The sequence below is a fragment of the Acyrthosiphon pisum genome, chromosome A2, assembly GCF_005508785.2.
Source record: "Acyrthosiphon pisum isolate AL4f chromosome A2, pea_aphid_22Mar2018_4r6ur, whole genome shotgun sequence".
NCBI lineage: Eukaryota > Metazoa > Arthropoda > Insecta > Hemiptera > Aphididae > Acyrthosiphon > Acyrthosiphon pisum.
In genome coordinates this window covers 56397061-56417675 of record NC_042495.1, presented here as the reverse complement: position 1 = coordinate 56417675, position 20615 = coordinate 56397061, and the positions used below count along the sequence as shown (strand labels likewise).

At 32.6% G+C, this 20615-nt stretch overlaps 1 protein-coding gene across 3 annotated transcripts in view; it reads right to left on the bottom strand.

The window, feature by feature from the left end:
* Positions 1-20615, bottom strand: part of LOC100569658 — a 205068-nt gene that overhangs the window by 15153 nt on the left and 169300 nt on the right. For all 3 annotated transcript variants that reach the window (XM_029489777.1, XM_029489779.1, XM_029489778.1), the window contains one exon: positions 5302-5507. In XM_029489777.1, coding sequence (XP_029345637.1) covers positions 5302-5507 — 206 coding nt within the window. The remainder of the gene's footprint in view (positions 1-5301; positions 5508-20615) is intronic.

Sequence of the window (20615 nt, the reverse complement as noted above, 5' to 3'; positions counted from 1 at the left end):
GCAATAAATGGTTTATCAAACTTTTATATTATGCTTTTTTTATGCATTTTTTAAATACATAATAATGACGAATTATAAACTTTTTGTATTTATATATATAATAGAAAATATCATTAATTTTCTTACAATTAATCAATTTCTCATTAGTCTGTTAAAATCGGTAATCATTTGATTTCTAATTTTTATTATCACGCGTCTATTCGCCGCAATAATAAGTACACGCAATAAATTATTGGTAAAATAAATTGCGAAAAAAAAAAAAATAATCATAACAATCCTCGTACGGGAACATTATCTTCACGTGCGCATTTTTCGCCAAAGCTGTCAATTACTATACGTCATATTATGAATTCGAACGCGAAAAATAAAATTCGAAACGCTCTGTGCAGAAGGATATACCTACCTAATTTATCGACGTCAATGGGTGTAATACGAACTCATAAATAATACGGCAACGATATCATAGTAAACGGGAGAATGATTTCTAAACGGTCATTATATGCGATTCATAAAATCGGAACTCGTGTGTTTAATGTTTTTATTTCACAGGTAAAACAGTTAGGTACGGTGCCTCAAATGTCCGAAAATTGGCTTGTACACCGTTTACCTCGAACAAAACGTAGGTACCTATATAATAATATAATATAATATATATACACTGGCAGCAGGCCTATATAATATACACGAGAACCACTGCAAGTCCAGTTGACTATACTATATTATATTAGTATTATATATGTATATGTGTATAGGCATACGCAACAACGAGATTCGTAAATCACCGCGAATCAGTATGCTATACAGTAAAGCATATATAAAGTACAGAGCGGTCCCCGCCACTGTGTTTTCCCGTGGCGGACGTACGCGGAAAACGCATTTGCTCTCCCTGTACATAATAGGTAGGTATGTATAACATCACGCAAGTGCAATTTGTATACGCGCGTCCATCCGATTCGCGATTGTTTATTATACTCGATGAATAGGTATACAGTCTAATATTTAATAACAATAAACGTCACCGTTGTCAAAACTAGACGTGCGCCTCAACCCAGTTTTTCTAAATAATAACATATTATAATATATTAGTATAACACATTATGTCGGACGTGGTTAAATAAATGCACGACAAATATGGCGGCGGCGAAAGACGAGACGCCCCGAGAGAACTGCAGTACTGAAAACGTGTACCGAAAACCCGCGCGCAAAGGGTGTGTACCATAGAAGACGCCACGTGTTAACCATACCTATTTAATATAACATCGCTGCTGCCGTGTAGTACGACTACCAATACTTATTCTGGCGGGAGGGGTTGGGAAGGGAACAAGCCATGTGTGTCCTGAGAAAGTAAATCTCCCGTAATTCCTGTCCACGCGATCACGTGCTCGATTCTCTTCATGCATGGGACATACAAACGTTATTAATAATAATATTACACAAACACAACGAGCCCAATAATAATAATAATAATAATATAATTTAAACATAATTTGTGTAAAAAACGCGGGACACGCATGTAAAACGTGATGTGACGAGCACAAAACGACTATACTCGAGGACCAAGTCCGAGTCTACACTCCGGGTGTGTAGATGACGCCCTTCCGACAACGACGACCGGAAATCATCGACAGGTAGTTAACCACTAACCGAGTAACGTGTTGCAGGACAACCCACAAGTATTTTAGCTGGTAATTGTAGCTGATACCTATAGTGGCTAGTTTACATGTGATATTATGTCTCTAAACACAGCGCGTCGAATTTAATATCATATTATATTCTTTACGTCATTATTTCGGCCGAGCACCGTCGTCGAGAAACGGTTACAAAATATAATAATATGGTATATTGAGTTTAGCATACGCGCGAATTACGCAACCAATAATAATAACATGATCGTCTTTACATGTTTTCATTCCGAATATTATAAATAATAATAATATAGCCGTGAACTGGATTGCCGACGAGTGAAGACGCGCGATATTATAATAATAATATATAATATTCTAATATGCTTTCGCACCTCGCGCGAATCCGACGGCGACGGTGGTTCGTCCAAAATATGGCACAAGGCAACGACGACGATCGACCGATTTTGTTCGCTCTCCACGAATTCAATAATTTCACGTATCTCATACGAGTACGAATCATAAGCATACGGTTTTTTCATTTCAATCTTTATATACTATACTCGCGAGAAATCGTACAGCGGATAATTTATGCATCGAAACGCCGATCTCGAGCGATATTGCGCTATAATATCTACCAGCTGTACCATAGGTAGGAGGTAGGATCTACTCATATTATTATTATAGTTTCAGATAGCGGACACAGTCGACCGCGATCGCTGATGGTGTTTAGGTTTTCATTCCGTCGAATCGCACGTAAACATTTTAATATTATTATTCGACTGACAGCCCGGTGGCTGTATGTCCGGTGACAAGCATAATATTATATCGTTCAGCATATTATTGTTACACCACGTGCCGGAAACAAAGACTTAATTTACATTCCAAAAAAACTTGAACATTTTATTTCACCCATTTATTTGCCATTTATGAATAAACGATGTCTGTTGTTGAAAACTCACGCTCTACAACATCGAGATTTTACGTTAGCATATTATATGCTTTTGTTCGGTCCTAAAGCATCTAAGATAAAGATAATATTTGTATAAATAAATAATTTAAACGAAAAACAAATAATATCTGTTATGATTTGATAAAATACCTACACAAGTTGTGAAACACAATATTTCGATAAAAAAATAAAAAAATAAAAACAAAGATAACATGAAATGTATATTATATTATTTTATTATACACCATTTCAATGGCTATTATTATAACTATTATACCTAACTATAACGAAATATCAGATACTTTTTAAATTTTATTTATGTATACCATGTATATTGTATCTACATGTACCACCTAACTATTGGAGAACTGAGTGAGTTTAAATAATAAATACATCGTGGCATTTTAGCTTCAAAACAACTGTGTTAGTGGGTCAGTATATTTTGCAAGTATAAATTATTTATATTTATAAAAACAAGTTAAATAAGAAAAATTACAGATATGACACTTGTTAAATTACACATTAAAACAGAAGTTCAAACGTAAAAATGTATTTTTATGCAATAATATAATACCTATGCAATGTATTACACATAAATGTTTCATCATAATAATTCGTCTGTAAATAATTTATGAACATCGAAATTTACAGATATTTTTCTTTAAATAAATCATAAAATGGATGATAATATCGTTAATAAATGAAAATGGGCATAGGTTTTTAATGATGTGCTTATAAAACTAGTTATTCACTATAAGTACTGGCTATTAAACCTTATTTTATTTGTATTTAAAAAACTAATAAATTTACTACCTCCTTCTATAATATTATGCTGTTTTTGTTTTCATTTTGATTTCAAAAAAATAATATATCCTAGATAAAGCATTTTTATCTGACGAAATTTTTAACATTATACTATTTTATTGTAAAATCGACCTTCACTGATGCGTTAGTTCGTTCACCCTTTTGATCTCTCTAAGTGAATCGGAAATTCGTGGTTTATTATATGATCCGTCGAATGGTTATCGGATCCTACTGCCGATTGTGTGTAATCCGATTAATGGCGGAAACATTTTGCTCACACAGGCAATGCCATGTGTGTATACACGAGCTGCAATACGCCATTAATAGGACAGTCAAATGCACGATCGAGGACTTGGTAAACTGTATACCGGGAAAATGGAGATAGTCACGAGAAACATATTGTATACATCAATACATAATTAATATAAAACGTCCTCAGCACACTGTATACACGGACCTCTAATGCTGTTTGAACAGAGAGTATAATATATGATAAAATTAATATGTTACACACAGCATGTGTCTGCATGTATGATATGACGACGAGACAAGAGAGTAGGTACCCATATTAGTTTTACCTAGTATATATGAAATTTCGACAATATAGCAGCGTTATTAATGTATATTATACAAATATAATATGACGTATACCTAATAAAATCAATGTGGTTACCTATTCATAGTAATTAATATATCTTGATTGACTATTGAGTACGCTGAGGAAATTTCATATTGCACTCGCGGCCACCGCATAATAATGGTCATGGCGGGCTGATGGAAATCTTATTATATATATATAAGGGTAAAACTAATAGAATTATTGTTTGTTTGATGTGCAAACCAATTGGAAAAAAAGCTAAAAGTCGCACAAGGACTTAACAATACAGAACAATGTGTACGATGGTAATTTTATACCGTCGTCTAGCACAGGAAAACTGTAAAATAGAATAAAAAGCATATTCAATTGAAATGACGAAGAAAACTCGTTGCAAATAAGCGTAAGTACTTCGAATAATATGAATAGATTTGTATAATTCGATTACACACAATTTATTAATGGTAATATAGCTTTCCACATCATCGTGTTTCAGTTTAAATCATATCCCTTGACGTAGGTATTGAATTTTTATTAAATATTGAAATCAATGAGATTATACATAAAATATTTTTCTGTCTCGGAGAACAAGTAATAGACTAAGCCTATTTTTAAAGTAAATATGGGCGTGCGTCTTGTCATACCTTGTGTGATTAACTCATAGATATAAAGACAACATTATGCAATATTATGCTATTGTAAATGTGCTGATATGCATCTTAAACCATTAGACGTGTCACGAAAACTGAAAATACAAATGCGTTTAAATGAAACTTACCATATTATTCAAGATATGGAAGATAAAATACATTTATATGTATACATAAAAATATAAAACACATATTTAATACGTTATCTGCCCACCCAAAATTTGTTGAAAAAATAAAACAATAGTTTAATGCACAATGTGCATTGCACATACTTCATAAACATATTTTATGTACACCTAGTCGTGTTGTGATTTATAGGTACTTTATATTTTGGTCATTGGGTTACAAAATTTCAACAAGACAAATTTGATAAATTTGGCGTTAAAAAAAGATGATAGGTAGTTTTATTAATGTTGTTTTTTCTAAATTTTAATTTTGCAACGAAAATGTCTATGTATTAGTACTAAGATATTTTAAGTATGAAAACGCGTAATTCACTTTAAAATGAAGTATTGGCAAAACTAAACACAGTATTAATAAAAAGTAATTTTTCCTTTTAGCAATTCAAAACATAATACGTCCTCTCAAACGACCGTTTAAAGTAATAAGTTATTATTAATAACATGTTTAAACTGTAGGGATGCCATTTTTTTAAGTGATACTATAAATTAAACTTACCTATCATAAGTAAGGCAACCGTGAGGTGTTCTCTACCGGAAGCCCTGGTAGCACCCAAGACAGTGCCCACGAGTGCCGAACAAATCCCAGCAATGAACACGATACCAATGAACCACCTGATGGATACCGTACTGGTAGCGTCTGGTAATGTCAATAGACCACAGCACGATTTGGGTGTGTCTTCTTCACTGCAATAGTGTAACGATCTGTGAGAAAATATGAAACTATTAGTAAACAATTTGTATTAGTGCGCAAACAAATAGTAATAATAATAATAATAACAATATTAATAATAATTGGTTAATTTGTCGACGCGATATAAGGAAAATCGACAGTTGAATTGCTGATCAATGGCCACTGACCGTGATATTCTTAAGCGTATACGGTTCAAAGAATTGCCTTTACCCGATGGTAGATAAAGTCAAGAGGTTAACAAATAATATAATAGTTCGCATTCGTCACTTGAATAATATTTAATGCGTATACATTACAACTTGACTCTTGAGAGTAAGTATTTGTAGTTTGTGCAAACAATAAATATTAATTATTTTTCATCAGTTTTTAACGGTGAGAATAATGATAACACAAGATGTAATTTATAGTTTATCTATATATTATTTATCATCGGTACAATACACACAATAGTACAATATTACACATGGATATTATAAGATTAGATAATGTTTTTTTTCATTAGATTCACGCTCAACGGCCGGTTCTTGTTTCATTTTTACGAGTCGAAATTAATGATTGGACGATTCAGTCGGGGTAGAGTATATAATATTATATATACCAACCTACCGTTTAATTGAATAATCACATCGTTATAATGATGGTTATTTTTATGGTATATACTATATATATATATATATATATTATAAAATAATATATTAATAAACAGACGGTATGGCGTGTATCGTATATATAACTACATTAGTATACGTTTATAAATTATTCAATGCGCTTTTGAGTATAATTTTTTTTTATACATCATATATTCAACAATTGTAGTCTGAGGCATTAACCCAAACTACATTAACCGAAAACAATATTTGAAAACAATATCTCCGAGAGCCGCGCCGTGTATAGTAGCTGTTGAAAAAACAACAGGTACTCCGTATACCTATACGATGCACGTAAGTATTTACACCGGAAAACCCATATTCAGTATTCTTGTACTACATTGTATATTATATATATTATATACACATATATATATATATATATAATAGGTGCGTACTGTAACAACAAAATGTAAATTAGTTTTTTCTTTCTTTATATTTTACCCCGTACGATTATTTTATGGTTATTGGAATCATTTAGTTCACGAATGGAAACCGTATCAAACGCACGACGAACAGTTCATTAGCATAAAATGTTATATCCAATCGCATTATCATATTACCCGAGTGCAGATACCTTCGGTGCTGCTTATGAGAGTCACGTGGAGGGTGGGCGAATAGGGTGTAATTAAAATACACGACTGAATGGTTTAATTTTTTTGTTGTTTTGTCGTCGTTTTGTCTCGGTTTTAAACACAAAAGTGGCGTGGTAAACACTGCTTGGCTTTGTGTTTTCGAACCGTCACAAATAAGATATTATACACTATAGTAAGTACACGTGGTTTTTGCGTTTGAATTATAATTCGTACAAGTGCAGCACGTGATATATGTATATATAGGTATTGTAATCATACATTATACCTATACCTACCCACCTATTATAATAATATTATTATTATTATTATTATTATTATTACCATTATTATTTCCTTCAAAGGACACGGATTGCATCCTGGAAAATAATGTTACACGAACGTCTCGTGTATATTATATTATTATATACTCCACACTATAGTACGCCTATTCCGAACATTCGCGTGTATATATATATATATGTATGCATATTACATACATAATATTATGCAGCGTATGAGATGATCAGGTATTATGTGAGGTGGAGGTCCAGCACGTACGCACATGGCCGAGTGATGTTGAGTATATCTGACCTACGTTCAAGGTGACCAGCACGAGATTCACGAACACTGAGCGCGGCGGCATCCGGTTTCTTAAGATCGCCCTCCGGTGGTTCCGTAACGTATCATTGACGGGTTCGATAACGCGACACCGACGATAATGAGCGAGGAATCGCGCGGTTTTGTTTTCGTATGATAATTATTATACTCTCGTTTTTTTCGCATCATAAATTATGCACCGCGATAACTGATAAACTATAAATAATTATTAACTATAGAAATCATCGTTTGATTAAGAAGAAAATCGACCTACCTACCTATACCAGTAATATAATATTATATAGGTATATATACAAACCGATAGAACTTGTGGAGCAGAACAGATCGATAGCACTTTCACTTAATGATTTTTTACCTGGAGGTGTTTTATACAATTAACTTCCATTACCACGTGTAGCCGAACGCCGAGTGGAATATAACTTTCGTTCAAAAACGAAATTACATTATGATAATATCGTGTTTACAGTCTCCACCCTCTGCATAATAATAATGCATGTATATATTATGTACCTGTGATGTAGGATCTGACTAATGAAGTCGTTGGAAAACAAAGTGCGATCAACCGAGATGAATGGATAAGCAAAGGATCATGGTTGTGTGCGTTATTTACAATAATATTATCATCGAATCGCGGAGTGATAATAATATTAAAACCACGTAGCCCACGCAGTCGCGATCGATGACGGATTAAAAATAAGTTCATGTGTGCGTTTGAACGAGAAGGTGAGTCCTCCTCCGGTTTGATAAAGTCGTAAAATGAACCCATCTCCTAAAAAGCCGGTCATGCATTTCGTATGGGATTTGGGGTGAGCAGTAGATAGGTTAGGTTCAGACTGGAAAAGGGTGTTCAGATGAGTCTTATTCCTCGGGGGTTTCACGAGGAACTCATTCGACACACCCCTTGTCAGTAGAAAAAAACCGTCGAATTTGTTGCCGCTCCCTCCGTTTCTCATTGTAATTCAGTTAAACTTTTCATAGCGCAATAACTGCTGACTGAACAAAAATTTTATAGTCTGAACGAACCGCATTACGCATTATGCTGCATTAGATAATAATATTAAAATATTTATAGATAATTTAACCGAGTATCCGATAATTATTGTAAATATTCTGCACAGCAGCAACTTTTTAATTATTTTCCTTATAATATCTACCTATTTATAAACTATTGTCAGATTTAGATTATTTCGTACCCGTCGTTATTTATTTACAGTGTATTATTACTTAACTTATTTATGTACCTTTATCTAAATAACGATTTTAAATATACTTTAGCAAAGTAAAAAACAAAAATAAAAGAATTTTGTAATTTTTAATTAGGATTTTCGAAGAAGAAATGTATGTTAATTAATGTCAAGGTTTGTGTTTTTTTAATTGTTTAAGTGTTGGAATTGATTGATAGATATTTGTGTGCTAAATCGAAGGATACACGAAGAGTTCTCTCATTCGTTGTTATTGTCGCGTTTAATTTACTAGCACGATTAAATGCTACCACATGCTTTTGGTTAAATTTTGTTTTGTCTCTTAAGGAACAAGACAATAATTAGTCTCGTCCATTTTGATTAGTTCCGATTGGGGAGATGGTTTACACAATAATTGATTGCCAACATTTTCAGCTAGAAGAATAATACAGTAGAATATTTCTTTTGTCAAGCATCATATTTCAATCCCCGAACAATCAATTGTGCTCTCCCAATGGGATATTATTATGTACAATGCGAAATATTACGTTCGTGTTGTTGGTTTATTGTTAATATTATTTTTTATTTTGAATTTTTTTCATATCATACCCATTCCAATCGGGTTATTACTGAATAATACGTCTGTGGTGTGGATTCTTACAGTATGTGCGAACGATATATTCTACATAAATTGTCAAAGGTTAACCTTAAAATAAGTAAAATTTCATATCTATCACTTTCGCACAATGTGGAGGTACTTGGTACTTGGTATTATATTTGACTCGACAATGAGTTTTGGAATGAAAAATCACAAAATAAATGGGTGGGCAACAAACAAAATACCTATATTATTTATTCCCACGTGTTTTTTTCACGACTTTTTGCATTCTTACGTTTTTCGTTATTATTATAGCTATGATTTTTTTTTTTTTTTTGTAGCTTTGATTATTTCGTCATAAACATCACACTTGTTCAGCGAACCGTACATCAGCTATGTGAATTATAATAACAACGATTCTTTTGTAAATAATCGTTGCAGCTGGACAAAGTGGCGACGTATTCTACAATTCTGTTATAGTCTGATGTACGATGTACCTATATAGTGATGTTTGAAATACAGTTCGCGTATTCTGCTGTACGAGAACGAAATGCACAATACTCAATCATTGAATCATATCATATTCTATTATTTAACTTTGTAGAACATCGTAGACGTAGATGTAGGTGTATTCCGGTTATATTTCTAATATCCTGGCCGAGTGAATAATAATTTTAAAAAAAAATATACTACCTATCAGAATATTCCGAGTGGAGATAATAATATATGCTATAATGATATAAAATATACCTAAGTATTTTTCAGAGCTCTAGCCATTTCTATGTAGTTTTTCTCATTCAATTTCAATCAGTTTTCAAATTAAAAAACTTTAATATGGTTTATTTTATAAAAGTGTTTCTAAATCCGATTTTGTTATAGGTAGGTATAGTGTATAAAATATAAGTTTGACAGTTATTACTAACAATAATACTATTATTGTTGTTAGTTGAATACTATAAATAAACTAATAGTTGATTGTATAAACTATTATAATTTGAACATCTAAATCATTCACTATTCGTTAAAAACGAAGTACAAAATATATCTTACTCAGAACTTATAGTTGGAGAATTTTATATACATTAGCGTACACAATCTCGTTATAAATAACAAACTAATAATGATGATTTCAACTTTTCAAGTGAATTTGAATACGTACAATTTATTAAATGAATAAAAAGAAAGCAAATCCATGTTGTTAAATTTTAAATCGTAAATAATTATGATAAAAAACTGACATTTTACATTACAGAGATTAATATCTTTATAACACTAATACAGTAATACACTGTACATTATAATATATTATATGTCATATTGTAATCTACTTATATTTTTATTTTTCATTGGCATTCGAAGTATTATAATATAATGAGCTTCAGTTGGTTATTTTTAAGCCTTTCCTGCAAAGATCGTCGTTTATATTTTTCAGTTGGTACTATAATACATAATATTATATTGTCGAAATGAAATTAATTTGATCGAGAACGCATTATTTCAAAACCGCTGACGATTTCCTACATTCGCGACGTCAAATCCTTAACAAACGGTTTAATGTTTACAACCGTTTCTTTCCTCAGCCAACCATAGAGGCAAATCATTGATCTAGATCCAGGCGGTTTGTATGGAAATTCGTTGATAATGGTTCAGCAGCAGAAGCAGCGGTGCCGCCTTCGGAACGGATTAGATTTTGTTTAAAAATAATGCGTAACGGGTTACACTTCCGCGCAGTAAACCATCTCGCACACCGCGCCGCACCGATTGTGTCGTGTAGCTGCTTTTTACCATTATATGTATGATTATTAATGACATTGTCATTATACAATTGAAATGTACACACCGTTATACATAATATGGAGCATCTTGTGATAGGTACGAGAGTTTCGGACGTGGATTCAGAGAGAGAGAGAGAGAGAGAGAGAGAGAGAGAGAGATCTAGGATGGTTAAAAGAAAAAACCATCATTGCGTAACCCGAAATTATTAGTGTATTCACTATTCTATATGTGGGAGCGCTATAAGACGAACAGGGTGAATGAGCGAGGGTCGACGGTTTTGGGGCCTCGACCGCACCGCGCACGTACACGCGTGTGTTATATATAGGTACGTGCGACCGTAGAAACAGTAATAATACGACCGAAAAAACATTATCACCGCATAGCCTCCTAGTGCGGGATCTCTATCTATATATATATATCATATATGTATATATGTATTGAAATTGAACATGGCTGCGCGGGGAATTGCGATCGTTCTGAAGCGATAAACGACAAAAGTCGTTGTCGGAAATGGCGGTCTGGCGCAAATAGTGTCCCGCAAAAAGGATTTCAAACGGATCTTTACTCTACAATGCTATAACTTATATATATATATATATATATATATATATAAACACAGTAAATATTAAGTGTACATGATAACGTACGTGAGTGCCGTCGCTAGTGAAATGGTTTAAACTTGTTTGTGTCCACCAAAAAAGAGCGTAAACGCGTAAAAAACATTTCGTCTTAAAACCAAGAACACTAAAAGCTCAGACTCTAAAAAAAAATGTTACGTAAGCAGCTACGCACACGCAATTACTTTACCTGCTGTTACAGAGTAATGTGCAAATCGAATGAGTGAAGATGGAGTTGTAAAAATGTAAGACAATCCAATCAATGACGGTGTAAATAAAAAGTGAAACGGCCCAAGGGCGTTGGATACTACTATTATGTCGTAGCGTTGTTTCAGCAACCCACTTTGATAATAATGCATAGTAATAATAGTAATACAATAAGAGCACAGCAATATCATTAGGCGCACAACTGCAGACATTATACTATGACGTTATAAAGTCTGCGCTCCTACGACCAGGAAGCGCCTCCACTGAGCCCAATAACATAAAGCTATAATATAATATAATACGGCGTACCTGTGCTTGGTCGTGTCCTCAGATACCTTGAAAATATATGCTCGCGAAGGTTGTACGTTGACACGAGAATATTAGCATTATTATTGTTATTATGTTCGCGTATTATATTATCCCTATCTCACGGTACATTTCGAATGTATACATTACTGATATACAACTACGGAGATTTTGATTATGCCAATGACGATGGTGTAATGACGAACGCCGAGATGTAATATACTAAACCCATTTACGAATTCCCATCAAATTCCATCACGTTATCTAAACAATACAACACGTGTCTAACAAAGAGTCCTTTTTGTGCACCTCGTCAAAGTTGCATTTATATCCACAAACATCCATTTTTCGCGGTATTATATAATCTCCAAATAATCTAGCTACAAAATATCAGTGGATAAAATGTACGCGTCTTAAAAATTCCACTTATCATACTATGAACAACATGTTAGGTACGTATATCGTAAACGAAATTGTTCTCAAACCGGCAAAAGGCCATTAATTAATACTAGTGAGTAGTGAATATCCTTGGGGTAGAGTAGAAGTCACGAAGCACACGTATTCATAAAGCATTGAGTTATGAGATTCATCAGCCATGTACCATTATGTATTATATAAGTACCTATAGCTCTTGGAATAATGATTATGCTTAATATTTTACCACAGTGGAATTACAATTTTTATGTTATATGCTATTATATTATTGTAAACAGAATCCAAATATAATAGGTAGGTACATATTTGTTCTGCAGCATATGACAATATTTAAAATGTGAACTTTTAATTTCAAACTTTTGGTTTAAAAACATTTGATTTAATTTTTGTTTATATAAATTTGTAAGAGTTACCTATGTGCGTATGTAATCAATTTTGACTTCTGTTATAGTCATGTGTATTGAGAAAACCGGGAAATAAAAATAATTGTACAACAAGCGCAGATTTGTATATGTTGTTTCATGTTTATTTGCTTCAAAATCCTAGTCTGCGTAAGACACGATTACATATATGGTTTTGTCATTTACGTCAATCGATACTGAAGAATTACATTTTACGAAACTACAAAAGGGCCGTTTCTTTTATTCCAGCATACTCGGTATACATTTCTAGATCCTTTTACATTTCTATTGTCCCCTTCTTATGAAACACGAGTACAGATGAACCTAGAGAGTGCTCGAAAATGGGTACCACTATAATAAAGATATGCAAACATCTGCCCAGTAATGTACACAGACGTGGCTGATGACAAGGGTTTTCTTAAAAGATTTAATCGCATACGAGCGTTACAAAGCCAACGGATAACATAACAATATTGTGTACGTGTAATTCGTTTAGTGATTGTCGAGGAACGTTTTCAGCGAGACATTAACGACTAATATTATAAGTTTAACATTATATGCACTGCATAATATGCCAAAATGTTGGTCTTTGTTTGTCTTATCAAAGTGAATGAACGTGTATAATATGTAACAAATTCCAGGATTCTAGGTACCTAACTGGATGTTTCTTGTCAAAACCCCTAAGTCAAACAATAGGTATACATTAATTATATGTATTATACACATACTTCAATCGTACTAAAAAATAATTATTGTCCTTTGTGATTGCTTATAACTAATAATATGTGGATTTGACATGCGAAGACTGAAGGGTTTCAGATGACTAGTAAGCATAACTTGTATAATATTATAAATTGTAATATATCGATCGAAAAAATGTCCTAAAAAAAAGTCATTGTTTAATAATAATAATAAAAATAATATAGCATGCCCTGAGCAGAATAATCGTAGTTGACAATTATTATGATTCGCACAGGTAAAATATAAAGAAGTGCTTTGACGAAAAGAATAAGAGAAATGTATCCATTATTAAATTTAATAATAATATTCTTCTTTATACAACGTAGGCGACTACGACAACGAAGACGACGACGATTGGACAAATTCGATTTTATTGAATTTTTTTCGACCCCTCCGGGTCGTCGAAAGCTCGGATAGTATAGGTACTCTCGCGCCCATAAAATCCATCCGCGAATTTTCGATTTATCGCTAATACATAATGTGCTTTTCTCCCCGGTATATTTTTATAATCCTCCCGCTGCCACACTGTATCCTCCTCGCGCCCACCATGTATATAGAGAGATCCAATTTTACAAAAGGCCGTGACACCGGTGACGCCGCACTGCGATAAAACAAGTCACGTTTTTCAATCGAAAGGGATGGATGCGAAAAAAAATGCACACGACCGAACAGCGAAAAAAAAATAAACCTATAATATCACCTCGGCGTGTTTGCTTTTTCTATACATGTTTTGTCGCACACGGGATGACGGAAACTCTACCCTACGAATAGAACGACACCGCGACGGTGAAATTTGTACGCGCCGGCTGACGAGACGAGATATACTTTTTTTCGCTACAAATCGGCGAACGGCTTGTCGATATAATTGGCCCTACTGTTTTATTTTACCGACATCGCCGTCGGTGCGTTTTTTAATATTTCCGCGATGCATTTATGTACCCACAGAATAGTATAGGTACAACATAATATATCGGCAAGAACTTTGCAGAAATATAAACGAAAATGGCCTACAGAATAATATAACGGTAAAAATTATTAACATGAGTATCCAAATGTGAGCTTATAGCAAAGTGCAATATTTTAAAACTTTTATTTTCATTTTCGCATTTTTATGTTATTTTTTCCTATGTCTTATTGTATTTCAAACTGCATTTTTACGCATTTCAAATGCATTTCCTTAGTTTTTATATACCTAATGCAGTTTAATCCACATAACCTTTATTATTATTATGAGCGTTGAACTCTACTATCGTTTCGTAATACTTGGTTGCAGTTTAAATATACCCATTTGTAAGCACCCAAAATAAAAGAGTTATGGCGGTGTTATGTCCATGCTACGCGCTGCTAATTGTTATATATAATATATATATATAGCAGACTATAGTAATATAACGGGATCGCTAGTTTTCGGACGCATCACGGTCGCCACGAGAATAAATTACTATACGCTGTCGGGAAAAAATGATGAAAAAAAATAATATCAACAAAATCGTATGCACACGGGACAACGTATATACAATGTAAACTCTGACGATGACTTTCGACTTCGGCGACGATGCAACAACAATGGCCGATATGGAATTCAATTATTGAATACTGTGCACATGGCCGTACGGTGACAGGTACACGATTTCAGCACACACACACACATATATATATATATATATGATATATGTATATAGTTGGGTACTTTGTACGCGGCTACATATCTATTGCGAGATTAGTGCATACCTATACATTATGATATGCGTTCCGGTACGACGTCAAGGATTAAAAGTCAGATGAATAGAGCAGTCTGGACGTCTCGTACTACTTGAAATTGCTTTTTCGATAACATGCATTATGCATATACCTATTCTGAATCAGGTCACCGCTAACTTTTATATTATATTATGATATGGCTTAATCTAACCATGAGCTTTTAGGGATCTTGAAAGTGTAATATTCTCGTTTGAAGAAAACATAAAAAAAAAATGATTTTATCTCATAGGCTGATAAATTGAAACGCGTGTGCTTAGTATGGCATGATTCTCATTAATACAAAACAAATAATATTTATAAATTATTTTTATATTTTATATATTATGTATATAAATGATAAAATACAATATTTATTAATCGTTGATCAGTATTCCATTGTTGTTTATTGTAATCGACTAATTAAAAGAGCAATGTCATCAAACTTATAATTATTTCAGATGGAACAAATTACATGCTTCGAATCACATAGATTATCATTTAGTTTAAACTCTTGGGATACAATTTGTGTAGTGTATTTTAGTATATATTTTTATTTGATGAATAATTAAATAATATTTTATATTTAAATTTCGTTTATACCAGCAACTTGACAGTGATTTGATGCAAGGGTATATGAGCAAATTGTACGCATGAGTTTCAATTATTTGAAATATCTAAACGCTTTCTTAAGTAGGTTATCATTATAAAGATCAAGTATGTTTTTGATGGTATAAAAATCTTTTTCCCCTACAGAGTACATTTCATAAAACATTTTTACAAGTATTATTTTTTACTTCTCTGGCCAACGAGTACAGCACTTTAGACGTTGGACTATAATCGCATTATACCAAAGTAAATTTATATTATTTAACATACAAGCAAATACATTTTTGCATAAATAAACATATTGTATTTGTTTTTAAATAACACGCATTAAAATCAAAAACTATGAATTCATAATTTGATAAGAAATATTTTATTTTTTATTTAAGTATTATATCCAGCTATGCCTATTGCTATTACTTAAATAATATTTACTAATATGAAAGCATTTAAAGCAATTACAAACGTGTTATGATAATGTGTTTGTGTTCTAAGTTTATTCTAACGTTTTAGTACCCATAAGCTTTAAGTAGTAAAAGAAAACTGGAAACATAAAAAATCCATACATGGTTCCGACAACAATGATAATTTAATATCTGTATACAAACACAGCACACACGTATATATAAATATATATAAGAATCGATCAATCAGGAATAATGCTACTTTCGCCGGAGTTTTAGCGAAAGGGTCCAATTTAAAGTAATGCCATTCGGTTTCCGCAACGCACGTTCCATTACGCGCGATGGGTCGATAACCAAATCCAGAGGCGACGGTTCCCTCTTTCCTATACAGCTACCATCACTACTACCACTACTACCTTCGTCATCATCACCACCGCCATATAATAGGGTTCGTCTCATTCTTTCTGCTTTTTTTCTTTTCTTTCGTTGACAAATTGAAAAAAAAAATACTCTTCAATAATATGAGAACGGTTTTTTGTTTGTTTGTTTGTTTGATATATATACGATTAAGACGAAATTACGCACTGTCCCTGCAGATTCCGTTATGCGTAAGAAATAATAGAGCTCCATTGAAATTGTTCCAGTGAAGTTTGGACTCCCTGTATGTACTTATTGAAAAGAGGATGATTAATTATTAAAACATGTCACGTGAATATTATACAATCGTTTATTCGTGGTATTAATACCATGGTATGATTTACTACATGATATTATATAAACGCCTCAATACCTATATAAAAAATTTTTTTTTAATAGATTACTTATGAAAAAGAAAATCATATTGAATGCTATGTAGGTAGTAGGTACCACCTACTGTACTATATAGTGTATAGTAATATACTAATATAAACATTAATAAAACATGATTAGAAACTCGAGGTTGTTGAAATTGTTCTTTGTAAGTACAACAATTTTGAGCTCAGGTTTCGGCTAACAATGCGGTTTTATATGTTGCCCACAAGTGTCATGCATATGAGGGTTAAATGTTGTAATTATTTCATTGTTGGTGAATAAATTAGTTTATAAACTATCGTACAACCAGCACCCTTTTGTATTGAAATTTCACTAAACGTACAAAACATTGAATATTAAAACAGGCAGTTTCTAATTAATATTACAGATGATACGAGTATTTTCCCTCTTAAAACACCAACTAGAATGTGTAACAAAAACAAACAGAAAATCATCCTCATTAGATAAAAATATCGTTTAGTGAGTTTTATCTGACAGTTTGTAGTTCACGTCTTTCTTTTTTTTTTGGATAGTAATAACGCGTGATCGCGCTTTATTAGTCGGTGTTCTAAATATTACTAATACATAATAATAACTTTAGGAAGGTCTCATTTGAACTGCATTTCTCATGGGAATATTCAAAACACGCGAGTGTGATTTCCTATAATATATGATCGTAACAACTACCAGTGAGTGCCGAGGGATTGTAGAATTTTGATTGGTCGGTGGGCAGGTGGTGTATATGTCGAGTTCAGTAACCTCACGGGGTGATATAATAATAATGGGGGAGAACTGGAATTTACGAATAGAGACTTGGAGTCACCGTGTATATATGTTTATGTGAATAAAAATAACGGCGTTGGAATTTACGCTCTCCGAGTAGAAAACCATCATGTAATCACGAGGTTTGTCAAATGGTATAACCAATGGCGTTAAGAAGCGAAAAGTTTTCACCACCCTTAGAGAGTTGACGAAAAAATAAATAAATAACATAATAACTGCAGATATTACGTAACCGCACTGTAGGTGTCTAAATGTAAAACGAACGCATAAACAAAAAAACAAAAAAATGTAATGTATACGTCTTAATCTAACTGTATTATGAGCTTAAATATCGAAATAAATTGACGAAAATTAATGTTGCTTTGGTTTAAAACTTGAATGAGAATCGGATTATGTTGTGGTGTGTATGTAATTATTTGTAAGGATGACTCATTTACTCGTGTATACTTATATACTTACCCCAAGATTCTGAAAGTTCTCTATCTGTGTACCCTCTTCTTCAGAAAATCGAGGGTGAATCCTATTAAGTGAGGGAATTGTCTATATGGGGGTTATTATCTCGATGTATTATCAAGTTATTCATTGTGCGATTCACAATGAAAGTATTTGGTACAAATAATATTCAATTTTTGGATGGATTTATTTTGCAGTTATGTATCTAAAATATAATTTAAATTAAATATTATTAAATTATGTATTTTTAATATAATGAAATACTACCTAACTTGTAACTATACATTTGTGAATTTAATTTATATTGCATAATATGTAAACTTTTATTTATTTATTCGTCAATTAGGTAATAGGCCCCATTGAATAACTTCTAGTGGGAGCTCCCACATAAGTTAACATTTTTAAATTATAAATTTAAATATAGGTATAATATTAAGTATGAATATTGCATAAAATGTTATTAAAAGTACAGTCAACATTTTTTTAATCAATTAGAATATATCTCTGTAGTAGGTATAGGTATAATCTAATCTTACATAGGTAACTAAAAATATCAACTTTTTCAATGACTCCAATAAATACTAGTAACCAGCTCAATATTAAAAGTTAGTAAATCTAAAATTATTAATAATTATTATTAAACCCTATAAAATAGGTACGGCTGGTGTGATTGTTTTATATGATAAGGATAAAAATAAAACGAAATATTACTATTTTAATTCTATTTATTGAACTAAATTGTATTTAAAATACATTGTATTTAATATATACTTTACAGTTCCCACCATTTACGTCAGGTATTTATGAGAAATAATTTTTGAATTAAACTATTATAACATAATATAGGTATTGTATATAATATTATAATATACCTACTATAAGCTAAAGTGTCTTTAGTTGTCGAATTAAGGACGTGTCTAATGAAGACTCACGGGTGTAACATTAAACCACGATCACATCCGGTAGTGGGTAACCGCTTTATCCATACAAGAAGGTTATTTAGATTTTTTTTTACTTTATATCTGCTCCCTATATTACGACGGTTACCGCCCAAGTCACCTGGCATTACGATAATACGATGACAAAAGAGAGGCGGCAGTGTAGGTGATAGACTTTAATTGTGCCGCCATTCATGATATTTTGGCCCCGGATTGTTTGAATGAATGCACGCGTAGTATCCGGTCAATAATTCATTTGATCCGCATGTATAGAAACAGGGGATGTGTACATACCTATATAACAGCGTTGAAAGCGAAAATGGATTGCTGCATACATTTATATGCTGTTAGAGACGTTCCTTTGAAATGATAATAATGTTGTGAGTATATTATAATATTGTGTGTGTATGCCACTGTATGTGTGTGCGCATGTATACTATATAAGGGAGAAAACGGGACAAGGTAACTTGGAAATTATGTGGCATTCGGAAGTCAGTAGATTATCATCGCTGACCTCAGTTTAAAGAACATTTAAAAAATATATATTTTAGCCTATTTAATATTGACACGTGGACAAAACAATTACAACAAAATGTTAACAATAGCGCGATTGGTGTCGGTTTTTAAAATAATAGTAAGACGTGGATTTACTATAAGTCTTATGGCTTTGGACTTAAACTGTATAAACAATTCGTTTGGACGTAAGTTTTTTTACCTCCTTCCTGGACGAATTACATTTCATAACAAACATATAGATAGGTACGTAAAAATATTGTGGAAAATGTGTATTACTAAATTTAACTTTTTGAGATACAAAAAAAATTTGTTGTATTCCTCACAATGTATATAAGCTTACCGACCTTATGCACTACAATTTACAAGTAGAGGTATATATTGTAGAATTCTCCCCAATCCCGAGTAATCCTCCGTATACTCTGAAAACCGTTTTCACTTGTTACGTGACTTTACTGGGTTTCAATATAGCGGTTCACAACTTCAATTGAATCGAACAAATTTAGCTCGTGACACACGTACGTGGTTTTTCGTTTTAATATAATCAATCAATCGCTGGGGAAATCGATTTTTATGGAGCCTTGTGTTTGGGTTTGACGAACTGTACCATTATTGGCGTCAATCAATACCAGAGTGTCCGTCAAATTAATAATACATATAATTGGTGGTCTAGTACTTTTGTTTTCGCTGTACGGCCTTGAGGCTATGATTCAGTATACCAAACACATGTATAATGTATATCTATACATAATCAGTTAAATAAAAATACCACACACTAAATGCATGTGCGA